Below are 14,531 nucleotides of genomic sequence, written 5' to 3'. Positions count from 1 at the left end.
TTTACCTGGCACACCTTGAGCAGATGTTCAGTGTGACCTTGGCCTGGGGTTCAGCGGGGTGACTCGCACGTCCTTGGTTAAATTTACTCCCAGAAGGCACCAGGGTAGTTACTCCCTCCATTCTTAAATCATCAAGATCCTCTGCAACAACATAAAAAATTACAGTGAAAAAGGTAACTCTAGTAGAACTATGGAGGACAGTCTGTATTTTAGGGTATTTCCCGGTAGTTTGTTAAGCAAAATATTCATTTGTAAAAATCTCACTTCATGAATCAATCATTTTTCAAATTATTTCTAGATGACAATGAAGACAAAAGACACAGGAGTTACAGGAGACAAAATGGTGAGAAACTGAATAAAGTGGACAATGGGCAGACCACATAACAACAGAACTCGGATCCACAATCTCTGCTGTAACCATTAGGGAAACCAAATCACAACCTGTGCAGCTGTTGGTCCCAAACAGTCAAGTCTTGGGCCATGACTGCTACTTCCTTATTGTGGCCTTACTTCTAACTCAGGACTAACCAGGAAAAGTCAAGATGTTCCTCAAACCAATTACATCACTTGCCCCGCTTCTAGTCTGCCTCCAGCTTCCCCATCCAACAACCTCCAACAAGAACATATCTAAAGTTTTCTAATTTTTTTTTCATTATAAATTATTGCTTTTTGTCTTCACCTGAGGAGGACAACAATATACCCGTACAGTCATGCCCCAGGTTTCACTGAAGCCCCTTCCTATTTTTCCCTGGTCCTCAATCAAGACTTAAAAGACCCAAATTTCCCTTGTGCTTCAGTTCTGCTACAATAGGTACATGATTGCCTACTTTGTTCAGAGAACATGGAAGTTTATTTTAAAAATTCTATTTACTACTCTCTGCCTTAGCTAAAACAGGACATAAAGTTTTCAAAAATAAATTATAATTTTGTCAAAACATAGTCAGTTATTTAGGACATAACCAGTCTAAGGAGGGAAATCCCTATCTCTTACGAGAATAAAGACTATCCAAACATCCTATATCCCCCACAAAATGACAACTGAGAGGATTTCTAGATTTAACTGGATATTGCAGGCCATGGATATTAAGTTTGCCTGAGAGTGTGACAATTCTTAGTCAAAGTCAAGCATGAACAGGCCTTCTGTAAACTGAAGAAGACTCTTCCTGCTTCCACAGGTATCCTTAACTAAAAGCTCTTTTGTGTACTTGTGTATGCACAATCTGAACAAGCTTTCAGGGTTTTAATTCAACTTCATGGAAACCATCAAAAACTAATTGCTTACTATAGTGTCACTCTTGTCTCAGCTGCAAAGGCTTATTCCCCTTGTCTTAGGCATTAGCTGCCATTGCAAACTTTGTTGGTGCTTGCGCTGAACTGGTCATGGGCTCCCTGCCCCCACTTGACGTCACGTAGTACAGGCATTACTATGACAGAGGACACACCACTTTTCAGCCCACTAATTAATCACTTTAGAAGTACTGTTTGTCACTCTATCTCTCACATTATGATTTGCTATAACACCCTGAATCCTGCCACTGTCCTTCCTCTACCAGATGAGAGCCTCATAATTTTCTTACCTCACTTAGGGAAACTTCTGAACCTCACTCAATTTTATTAAAGACTCCTGTTAAGAACCCTGACCTAATATTGTCTGTTCATGGATCATACCTTAAAACTTGACACTGGATGTTATCAGGGAGGATAGACTATCACTAATTTAAGCTTGCCCTTAGAACTACTGCATTTATTCGACCTTACTAACTAGCTAAGATCAGAGAATGAATACATATACAAGTTTTTTGCTTTTTTTTTTGTTCTAATGTATGCTTGGAAAATAAAGAGTCTCTTAACTCTGCTGGAACCCTTATCAAAAATGAACACGATGTTTAAGACACTTTAAAATGCACTCCTACTTCATGAAAAGATAGTTGTAATAAAAATTGAAGAAAGAATTAATATGCAAACTAAAGGAAATGCTCTAGCAGATTATGCCAAACAAGCAGTCTAACCAAAATTATAATTCTAACTAAACTCTCAAAGGATAAATCCTTGGAGACGCTCAAAGAGATCATTATAAAATGTTAATGTTTAGCCCTGATCCTGAAAAGAAAAGTGAGAAAAATGTGTTTCTATCCTACATTAAGACATTCCCTGGCACTCCCAAGATGGCCACTTGGTGGCACCAAATGATTTCAGGTGGGTAATAGCTACATTTCTCCCTGAAACTACTCATCATGGTACAGATGAATTGTTTACTATCTTAAATCAACCTTTCTGGGGAAACTTTAAAAAGACAGCTGAGGGGAGGGGAGATGGCTCAAGTGGTTGAGCTCCTGCCTCCCACATGGGAGAGCCTGGGTTCAGTTCCTGGTACCTCTTGAGAAAACTAAAATGAACAAAAAGCAAAACAAACAAAAAAACCAACTAAGGGAAACCAAAGTGGCTCAATGGTTAAGCACCAGCTTCCCACATAAGAGATCCTGGGTCCAATCCCTGGCCCCAGGTACCTAGGGGGAAAAAAAGACAGTTGAAGTCATTTTTGGGCCATCTGTCACCTATCAATTATATAATTTGGGAAAAACTGTAAAGTTGGGACATAGCCAGGAAACAAAGCTTCAAGGGCCCTTCAGATAGATTTATACAGTGCCCACCCTCCAGGGTATTTGAATATGTTCTAGTTATTGTATTACGAGATATTCCCTTGGCAAAAAGTCAAAGCCCTTACTGTCATTAGGAAGCGGTTCGATTTCATGTTTCCAATCTTGAAAGTACAAATTTTTTAACAAGTGACTAAGGCACACACTTCATGAGAAACATTATAAAATAACTCTGTAAAGCATTATCCTTTATTCAGAAACTACACTGCTATTACTATCCATAATTTTCTGGAAAGATTTAAAAACCAATGACATCCATAAAATAAAATTAACAGAATTTTCAGAAACCCTGGCAGTCCCATGGTCAAAGATACTATCACTCCCTCAGGGACACATTATTTATTTCTATGGAGGCCTATATCTTTAGAGATTTTACCTGTGATACTGGACTCTGCCCTACTGCATGGAAATATAGTACATGCAAGGGACTCGTGTACTATATCCAGTCCTAGTACAAGGAGGTTAAGGTTGCTTACTCAAACGTCTTCCTAAACAGATTCTTCATGGTGTTAAACCAGAAGATTTCATCTATTAGAAGATATACACACAAAAAAAATAGAAAACCAAAAAACTGCTCTTGAACCTCACTGGAAAGACCTTACCAGATATCTGTATTAATAGCAAATACAGAAGTAAGACTCCAGGGACAAAATTCTTAGGTTCACATTTCACAACTACAGAGCAATCCAGAATTGACAAAATTGGAAGCCTACTCCAATAGAAGACTTCAAACTGAGGATTCTCGGACATCCTCAAGAAGAAGCTGATCTTTGGGGCAGACAGATGACTGAAACCTTCAGAAGTAGATGACCTCAAATAGCAAACCAGGACCCCTGTCTAATTCCTATATTGTTTTTCATCTGCTTGCATATGCTGCTGCAATAATTCTTTTTATTTTCCATAGCTCCCTGGTTGACATCCATTCATAATGGCCCTTTTTCTCTTATATTCTTTCCTAATGGTAATTGTTAGGTCAGAACATAATCATTCTAATATCAATCTCGGATTGTCCCAAACAGTAACCGTAAAGTTTACTGACTGCTGAGTATGCCATCCATCATCAGACCTCTATGATAAAAAACCTTTGGGCAATTCAGGTCTCATCAAATGAAACCATAGCGAATTACTGCTGATGTCATTTCTACTTGGACAAATGATCTTACACATATGCTACTTTCCTAGTATCCCTCTCTCACAGAAAAAGAACAAATTATTAAAACCTATTAAACAGAATCTAGGCAATACTAAATTTGAATTCAACAACCTTCACAGGATGATGAGCCAGTTACTTGTCCCTTGGAAAAGACTAGTAGAGATTAAAATATGTAACCAAGATAATGAAAGGTCTTGGTTCCAAGGGGTCCTTTTATCCTGCATCTTTATGTGTTCTTACCAGATACTAGTTTCTTTGCACTCCAGATGCCTAGTCCTGTTTGCCTCAAACTAATACCTAATGCACTTTAGTAATAGTATTTCAAAGCTTATCTGTACACAGGCAACCTAATTCTATAAATCACCAAGCCTGGAAATTCCAAATCAAGAATTACTAAAATGAAGTCACTCTTGATTATTCATTCAGCTACTCTAGGGGAATTACTGAGTCATTGTTTTTGCAAACAGTCAGAGCAGTGTTCCCAAAGGTAGGAATTATACAAATAGAAAAGACTGTGAGAAATACAACACTAACACTGGCAGAAATTATTAGATGATATCACCTCTGTTCTAGATGGAATACAGATCTGTTTCAATTCATTGGTGGGAGTAGTGATGGACAATCACGTTGTTCTAGATTTCTTATGACTAGTCATGGTAGCATTTTTGCCATTCTTAATACTTCTTCCTATACTAGAATCAATGAAATCGATTAAGACAGAAAAGGCTATATATCACCTGCATGACCAAGATACTCGGCTCTTTAAGATTAAGCCACAAGAGCTTTAATATTTGTTCTTTTGGCCTGGGTTGGGCAATTGAAGTTCCTGGTTCTGAATCAACTTACATGGACTCTTAATTTTTCTTCTCTGTCACAGTAATCATGATGCTGGTCCACTGAATTCTACCCAGACTCTTAAATGCTTCTGTGCAGCCATTCTCTCATCAAATGACTTCCATGAAAACATGACAAAAAAGATTAAGATCTTATGATACAGTTGACTGTAGAAACAACTGAATTGCCAAGCAGCGAATATCTGAATTCTTAGCCTTCCCTGAATTGGTCAACCTCTTGCAATGTAGAGAATAACCAAAAGCAGGAAACTAAAGATACAAGTGGAAAACAGTTTCCCTATTTTTGCCCCCATTTCCAACTCAGAACAACCAAGAGAAAGCCAAATATGCTCCCAAAACTAAATCCATAAGATATACAAGATGACTCCTAGTAGCCTCCCTTCAGCTTCCCCATGCCAATAACCCCCACTGAGAGCATACCTGAAGCCTTCCCTCTATTCCAGTATAAAGACTTCCCCTCCCCTGCCTGCCTTTGAGTCCCTGCCAAGCACGTGATGGTGGCTGACTCCCACGCTATAGCAAGCTCTGAATAAATAGCCTCTGCTTGTTCTCATTTGAGTGGCCCTCACTTATTTCTACAATGGCAACCTTCAAAAATATAAAGTTTTGTGGTAAGGAAGAGAGATTAGAATTTCTTCTCTGGCTCCAGAGAAGGAATGGATGTAAGAAGAGGGAAGCATGTTTTGGGGTCAGTGTAACAATCTTATAACATCTATGCTGTTCAAAGGCATAATTTGTGCAGTGTTGTGTAGGGGAGGTGAGCACTCCATCCTGGCACTGTTTCAAGCACAGGCTAATTAATTATTTGTGGAGGATAATGTAGGATTTTGCAGAAGTATTGTACTAAATGATCTCTTGGGTTTAATACAATTGTAAGCTTCTACCATAACATTTTCATAATAGTTCTATGATAGACTTAGGGTATATCTAATACTAATGAAAAGAAGCAATTGAATGTTTAAAAGAAAATGGTTTGTTTAAAGAAAGCAACATTTTTGAAGCAACAAGAAAGAAGGGCCAGATTTCTATTAATCAAACCTAAAAGTTGCTTCCTCAATTTTACTCTTGCAGTTACAAAGCACACCACAATGACTTATTAATGAGGTCATTTCTGACTTATTCTTCACACTGACATGAACAATTTATGTGGTTCATTCTGGTCTAGGGTGTCCAAACATGATGGCCACCACTTACCTTGAGGACATATTCAAAGGCCCAAACTCTCAATTACCTACTTGCCTTTGCACCTTCTCTACTAAGATACAGAAATGGGGCATGCACTTTCATGAAAACTATCTAAGCATTTATAGGTTGCTTTATATAAGTAGAGAAGGTAAAAAAATAAATTTTGTGACTGCATGTTGATGAAGAGTAAAAATACTCTGCCACATATGGAAACTAAGAAGTGTATTTATTAAGGATTTTTGAAAATTCCCTAGAGTCTTCCCCCCACCCCTTGGTATTACTTCTTTATTTTCAGCTCAGAATAACTATCACGGTGTGTGAAGAAAAGAGAATCCTAGCATAAGAAGCCTCTGGGATTCGTTCGCTAGTTCACTGGAGACTTTAAATGTTGCAAGCTGAAGTCATCTCAGGCAACTGCTGTGGCTTTGGAAGTGTCAGATGCAACTGTGGTGATGGCAGTGAAAGTGACTTCTGCAGTCTTGGAAGAGGACTTACCCTGAGAAATATTCATTCCTTCATTCTTTCTTTCCTCACATCCGTTCCTTCAAGGAAGGTAAATGAGATCCTAACTGCTGAATCTCACATCCTGTTTAGTCATGGAAGGATACTAATGATCTATGTTTAGTTTAAAAAGAACAAAAACTAACAAAGTACAAATCTAGATCTAGCTCCACTTCCTCAATAACCTCATTAAGGGGAACAGGTGTCTAGGATTAAATGATCCAGGGAAAAAAGAGAAATGCCTAAACTAATGAAATTTTGGAAAGTTTACATAAATTGAAAGAGAGAGAAAAAACTAAAAAATTGGAGCAAGAGCCTGTCTAAGGAATTTTCAATACTGGATAAGTCAAGGGAACAAATACAAGACTACTTTTCAAATATTGAAAACATAGAAACATTAAGCATTTATGGTATCAGAGCCTGCTTTAGCTTGCCAGGTCTGCTAAAACAAACACCACAGACTGGTCGGAGTAAATAACAGGAATTAACTGCCTCATAGTTTTGAAGTCTAGAAGCCCCAAATCAAGGTGTCAGCAGGGTGGCACTCTCTCTGAAGTCAGCAGTACTCTGGTGGTGGCTTGCTGGCAATCCATAGCTCAATCTCTGCCTCCGACTTGCAGCCTTCTCTCTCGGTGTTCCTCTTATTGTGTCTGAATTACCTCTGCTGATAAGGACTCTAGTCATGTTGGATTAAGGCCCATGTTGATTCACTGTGGTCCTGATGTGGGCTATGGGTGGGAGGCTCTTTGTCTCTTCAGAGAAAACCTTAACCCAGGCTGTCTGTCCTGACTTGTGGGTGTGGGATGATGGGGGGCTGCAGTCCTGCCCTTGGTGACCATGGCAACGACTCCAGTCCCAGGAAACAGTTTATCAATGCAAACTCTATAGACTTTGAATATTCAGGGGAAATGCAAAACAAATGTGCTGAAAGCTTACCTAGAATGTATGAAGTCCATGCTAAAAGCTTACCTAGGATGTGGACGATATATGCTAATTCAAGCCTATTGAGAACTGAAACAAAAGGACCATTTGGCCTTTCCTCTCTGTATAAAAGGGACTAAAAAATCTTGTTCAGGGCTCGGGATTGAAACAGAAAGCTCCCGAGTCCGGCCGGCCGTCAATAAACCATTTTTCCTTCTCAAAATCATTCCTGAGTCCTGGCCTCTCTATACGCAAATAATTGAACCTCTCTCAAATTCTACAACAGTCCTATCTTAACTAATAACATCTTCAAAGATCCCATTTACAAATGAGTTCACACCCACAGGACCAGGGGTTAGAACTTGAACATGTCTTTGTGGGGGACATTAGTTTAATCCATAACAGAGCCTCTCCTCTACTCTCCTCTCCACCCCTCTCCTCTCCTCCCCTCCCCTCCCTTCTCCTCTCTTCTCATCTCCTCTCCTTTCCTCTCATTTCTTCCTCTCCCTTCCTTCCATTTTTCTTTTTTTCCTCCAAATAAAATATTATTCTCCAAGCTACTTCCCACAACACTGAGTCCAGTCCTGTAGGTATAGTAGATACACATATTAGTCAGGATTCTCCAGGGAAACAGAACTGACAGACGATATATATATATATATAAAATATGTAATGTAAATATTAAGAGATTTATTATAGGAATTGGCTCACACAACAATGGGGGATGGTAAGTCCAAATTCCATAGGGCAGGCAGCAAGCTGCAAACTCTGATGAGGGTTTTTGATGAATTCCCCAGGAGCAGCTGGCTAGGTGATAAGGAGATGGAAATTCTCCTTCTGGGCACTGAAATCATCTGTTCTCCTTCTGAGGCCTTCAACTGATAGGATGACTTCTCTCATTGCTAAAGGCAATCTCCTTATTTAATTGTATATGTAATCAACCATAAATACAACCAACTTACTGGTGATTTAAATCCCTGAAACATCCTCACAGGAACAATCAGGCTGGCACTTGCTTGACCAAACAACTGGACACCATAACCTAGCCAAGCTGACAAATGAACTTAACCATGACAATAAATAATTTTTGGTTGCAAGTAGAAACAAATTCCATATATGAAGGAAAGATTTGGGCCAGCTAGAAAATTCTTTGGAACAATCAGAAATATCTTTTTCATTAAAGAATCTCATGATCCTTAAGATAAGAGATCATTTAAGGATTATATAAGGATATAAGAGTATATAAGGATTATTTAAAAATCACTTGCTGGTGATTAAATATTTTAAGTGCTATGGGAAGCAAATGAGAAAGCAACAAAATGAGTTTTTAAAATATTTCAGAGATTGTCTACTGGCACTTGGCATTATTCTATTCTCTTCTGTGCTCCCCAATATTGCAGAGGTTAGAAGGCTGAGAACTACACTGCCACACTCTTTGGCCATCTGGTTCCCCACATATGTTTCAGGTTTTGTCAATGAGCAACAGTCATTAAAATATTTGGAAGGTAGAAGAGAGGTAGATGCCATTCCACCAGTAGCCACATTTGAGTGGGCAGCAGTAGCTGAGTCTGTTTTAATTTCAGTCTCTATATTCCCCTATGGCAATCAACATTTTGTTGCACTTACAACTATGTGGAAAAACACAAAGCTGGAAATAGGGAGAGATGATGGGAAGAAGGCTGTGACAGTTATTTATGTATAAACTTTTGAGGGCCTGGAATAAGGGAGTAGCAATAAGGAGAGGAAGAATGGATCAGAAGGTAACTTAAGAGGAACTTTTAATAGGATGAAGTGAATGATTGCTTGTAAAATCTGCACAAGTTTCTCCACATTTCCATGTTTAGGGAACACGGAAGAGACAACAACTTTCTTTGGCACATGCTGAGATAGAGCTATCATCAAGATATCCATATGAATGCCTGGTAGACATTTAGAGCGACAAAGGTGGAGCTAAGGAAGGCGAGAGCAATGAGCGTATGCCTAAGAAAACCTGGAACAGCTTAGCAGCCCAACAATTAAAATCAAGCGGTGGCACTTCGGTCTCACCTTCTCTACAAGTGAAATGCATACAATATACAAACATGATATTAGGAGATTTATAACAAAATAAAGTACCACATTCATTACTTTCAAAGTAGAACGGTCAAAGTAGCAATTTATTTTTAAAGGTAGCCTCTAAAATTGTGAGGTGTCATTTGAGTCACAGGGATGCTATTGAGAAAAATGAACTAATTTATGACTAAAGACGTGTGAGCACTCTACCCTTCTATAATGGCAAACAACCAAAATTTAATCAAGCAAAGAGCTGTTTTGATTTAATTTAAGGAAATAACAGCTGCCTAGATGAAATAATCCCAGGACTTTCATTTCATTCAAGTGTAATCCATGACATAATTTACAGCTGCTTGAGTTAGACAATGTGGAAGATGAGTGAATTTTCACATCTGTTTTTAGGAACTTTAATAACAAAAATGAAAAGCTTTCCAAACATAAGTCCCTTCACAGTGATTCAGTGATGGGTTATACAAGAATTATATGGGCAGTTTTTACTGCGTTGCAATTGGTTTGTTGATTTACGTGGATACAGCTGATTTGGTCAAATATTTTAAGCTATATTTTAAGCAGATGTTATATACTTTGAGTGAATTATTTAAAATAAAATAAAGGTAAAGAAAACATATTAGAATGTAGTCATGTTTAAATATAATATTTATGAAAAATTTTTGTTATGTGAGATAGCTTTATTTCCTGAAAAGGGGAAAGAAAGAACAGAGAATGAAACATAATTCACTTTGCTGGGACATATTCTGGTTGAAAGATGGAATAAAGATGTTAAGGCCGTGCTTCTCTTAGTTCCCTGTTTCTACAATCATGTCTCAAATATGAGATCAGTGCTCTGTCTTATATATCAAAATACCACAAAGTCACCAAATTCATAAATAATAAGAACAAAGTGTTAGGTATCAGAAATTGCAGGCTTTGATTTTTTTTTTTTTTTTTTTTTTTTTACAATAACCTTACTTAAAACAATTTAGTTGGAATTGCATTTGGGAAAAAAACTCGTCAATTTAAATGCTGTGCTGAAGATTCCCTGTGTAAAAAGAGAGCAGGTGATATAATATTTACTTTCCTTGACCACAAGAGTACAATAAACAAGAAATGATTAGATCAGTAAGGCAAGGAAAATGTTTTCTTAGATTTAAATTTACACATATTCTATATCTTCTATTATTAACTGAAAGGAGCAAGGGGCTTCTTCAGATATTTTTGTTAGCTACCAGTTCCTGTTTAATTTCCTTTGGACATAACCATCAATGCCAAACACATGATGACTGAGAAGCTTGTAAAAATTTATAGGCTGAAATTTGTTCACTTAGATTGCAAGTGAATAACAAGATTTGGGCTAATTGAACCCATCATTATATAAATTGTGAAGGCTCTTCTGTTAGAAAAGTGTTGGCATCTGGGAGTGTTTTCCTCCTTCCAGTATGCAAGAAAATACTAGCGCATGTAGGAAATTCAAATCCAAACACTCCCCAAAGCCTGATTTCTGCATCAGGGTACATCTTTATTTTTAATTCTCACCCACTAAAAATTAAAGAGATTATATTGTATATGCCACCAAAATTGACTACTGTTTCCTGAAACTTTTTTGCCACACTTTAAAGGTTTGACAGACAGAGATTAGAGACTGTAATTAATTTTTATCATTAAAAATAACTGAAATTTCAATCATGTGGTCTCATGCCAGGGTGGGGTTATATAAATAAGAGTAGCCTGGTATACCAGAAAGCCCAGGTAGAGCCCTAAGGTGATGTCTCATTGTGACCAGCAAGGAAATCTAGAGACAATGCCAAAGAGGTATCAGGGACCAGTAAAGGAAGGTCCTAGAAAGTAGATTAGCAAAGAGTTTAGGAGTAGAGGTAGTTAGGAACATACCTGGAAAACAGAGGTGAGAGGCAAAATGTTCAGAGAATAGGTGTGAGCAGAGCAAGGATAACATCTAGGTAGTCAAGGGGAAAGTCGGCTAATCTAAAAGTCTGGAATTAGATAAATTATTAATTTTTATAAAGTGATGGATAAACACGTACAGTTATTTCATATATGAAAATCACTGCAAAATCCTGCAAAATTTTATCATTTTAACTACCACTTAAAAATGTATTCCCCCAGGATATATTCCCTTAGCATGTATCTCTGACTAAGCAGTCATATAACAAATAATTCTCAATATTTAAGTCACTCTTTAAGAAATCATTCCAATGTTTAGTTATCAAATGATCGCTGCCCCTCTTGAGAGCCATTAGGTATAGAAGACATTATTTCAGCCACTACTGGTGATACAACATGCTTATATTTATTCTTTTGTTTCTAAGCTAATTGTTGATCCTATTTAATATAATTTTTATGTTTGTAAGGTCTTATGTAGAGAATTTCCTATGTACTCTATTAATTTGCTGATTGCTAATAACTGTGAACCATAAACCATAATAATCATGCCATATTTGACCACCTTTTGATTGTTGATCTAGATCACAAGTTTGTTAGTTGTTTTTTAAGATTTATTTATTTTTCCCCTCTCCCTCCATTGTCTGCTCTCTGTATTCATTTGCTGTGTGTTCTTCTGTGTCTGCTTGTATTCTTATTAGGTGACTCTGGGAACCAATTCTGGGACCTTCCAGGCTGGGAGAAAGGCAATCATTCTCTTGCACCACCTCAGCTCCCTGGTCTGCTGTGTCTCTTATTGTCTCTCCTCTGTGTCTCTTTTTTGTTGCATCATCTTGCCACGTCAGCTCTCCACTTTGGCTGGCACATCTGCACGGGGTGGCACTCCTGTGTGGAGCAGCACTCTGCGCGGGCCAGCTCATTGCACAGTCCAGCTTGTCTTCACCAGGAAGCCCTGGGTTTTGAACCCTGAACCTCCTACATGGTAGATGGGAGCCCAATTGCTTGAGCCACATCTGCTTCCCAGATCACAAGTATTAATGGAGCTCATTTTGTGTTTCTACTCAAAATAAGCCTTTTGGGTGAGAGTATGTTAAATACATACCTCAATTGCTATGATCTGAACCCTAGCAAAGTTTTCAGTATCCATGCTCTAAACTTACCCCTTGTAAAGTTGATTCTGTCTGAAGTCTGCTTATTTATATACTTGACACAAATATATAAAACGAAAATGTCAGTGGATTTAAATTGAGAGTAAATTGAGAATTTATTGTTAGTTGGCTTTCTTCTTGGATTTCAAGTATAACAAGATGTGGGTGGTTGACATCTTCCATACTATCACTCTGCCTTATCCTCTTTCTTTTCTTCTGTCTTATCTTTATTTTGCCTAACACCTAAGCTTTTGATATTACTCTTCCTTCACTAAACCCTTGACACTGTAGACTTATTTTCCTTCAACTCTCCTCCATTTCATTTTATTTTTACTTTGCTATCCTCCATTTCTTTCATCTCCATGTGGGTTTTTATTTATTGTTTGGTTATGAAAATTTTAGAGTAATATTTTTGAAAGATACACTAAACTTTGTGCTATTGAGATTGAAAGTGTTAATATTCTAAATTAAGCATATTTCAATATAACAAACACACATGAAAAGTTTAAAAAATGCAGTTAGAAAAAAAAGTATTTTATTATACCAGTCACATTTGTTGATATTCTAAATCCAATTTGATTAATTTTAAAATGATGTCAAGATTAATCTTAAAATGACATTATTTTCCACTCTCCTCTATACTCACTCCATTTTTTTAATTATGCTCAGCACTTTGGGGTTAAAAAAAAAAAAGAAATCAAAGGGAATGGAAGAATATCATGCTTGCCATACACTAAAATTGCTGCTGTTGTATTTTGGCTATGGGTTGCCAGCTCATTCTCCTTTCTGGTGTGCCACAGGCAAAAAGTAGGCACATGGCATACCTTTCTCATCACTTAAATGCAAGCCACATGCCACAAGATGTTACCACCCTGTCTGACACATTGTAAATCCATTTTCCATTCTGTGCAGCTTTCTTGGAATTCATATGCTGTTCTCATCCTTTACACTTCAAGCCGCAAAACATTGCCACCCTAAATGAAATTGTACAAGACCATTTTCAATTTTGTTCTATTTTCTTGGACATCTGCTTCTATGGAACATTCTTCCAATTAAATTGTTCCTTAATAACATGCCATGTAGTATGATATCACCTTAGAATTTCATCTCACTTTCTACATTATATGTATTTTTTTACATTCCCCAAAATGTACATCTAGTGATAAGAAAAAAATAAAAATATTGATATTTTTAAAGTCCTAAATTTATAGGCACACCATCCACCATACCACACTACTATATAAGCAACACAAAACACACATGTCCTGGTGTCTTTCTCACTCGCAACTCTGTGATTTCCTTGCCACCAAAAGCCCTGTATACGAGAAAGAAAACAAGAGGAAGAGACAAGTAAGATGAACATGCTGAACACCTTTGTGTCAGAACAACTCTGAGATGGCCCTAGTGATCCCTGCCTCCTGGTATTCACACCCTTGTATAATCTTCTCACATTGAATGTGGGTTGGACAATGTGATTTGGCTCCTAATAGAAAGGAGCAAAGTTGAAAGGATGTTATTTCCATGACTAGGTTACAAGTGGCTGGCACTTTGATCTTGCCATCAGGCTCTGTCTATTGCCTTCCGGGCTTGCACACTTTGATGAGATAAGTTGCCATGCAGGAAAGGCCCATGTGACAAGGACCTTAGGGTGGCCTCTGGCCAAAGACAAGCTAAGAACTGAGGCCTTCAGTCCAACAGGCACTAGGAACTAAGTTCTGACAACAACCACATGACCTTAGAGGCATACCCTTGCCAGTCAAGCTTCAGAAGAGACCCCCATCCTGGCCAACAACCTGGATTGCAGTCTTAGGAAAGATCCTGAAGGAGAGGAACTAGATTCCTGACCCACAGATATTATGAGATAATAAATGCATGTTGTTTTAAGTAACTAAGTATGTGGTAGTTTGTTACACAGCTAAAGATAACAAATATAACATTCAAGGGATTTTTCTTTTCTCCCAATTATTTGGAATAAAATCCTTACTGAAATTACTGCAATGGATAATTTTATCTTAAATAACTTGGGTTGAATATCAGTGGAGACTTATTAAAAAGGAAAAGACAATTAAAAATCTGGACATTATATTAAATAGTAATATTTAAATTATTCCTTAAAATATTTCCACAGGTTTGAAAGTAGAAAGCAAAATTGTGAATGAAAGAT

The 14,531-nt window shown here is 37.5% G+C and overlaps 1 protein-coding gene across 2 annotated transcripts in view; it reads right to left on the bottom strand.

Moving 5' to 3' along the window:
- Window positions 1–14,531, bottom strand: part of C14H8orf34 (chromosome 14 C8orf34 homolog) — a 441,268-nt gene that overhangs the window by 140,216 nt on the left and 286,521 nt on the right. The window contains exon 8 of one of the 2 annotated variants that reach the window (XM_058275622.2): window positions 6–141. In XM_058275622.2, the coding sequence (XP_058131605.2) occupies window positions 6–141 (136 nt within the window). The remainder of the gene's footprint in view (window positions 1–5; window positions 142–14,531) is intronic. The other variant, XM_071207845.1, reaches the window with a different exon arrangement.

Source organism: Dasypus novemcinctus, chromosome 14 (genome assembly GCF_030445035.2).
Source record: "Dasypus novemcinctus isolate mDasNov1 chromosome 14, mDasNov1.1.hap2, whole genome shotgun sequence".
Taxonomy (NCBI): domain Eukaryota; kingdom Metazoa; phylum Chordata; class Mammalia; order Cingulata; family Dasypodidae; genus Dasypus; species Dasypus novemcinctus.
The sequence above is the reverse complement of the archived record's forward strand: the minus strand, read 5'-3'. Positions and strand labels throughout refer to the sequence as shown.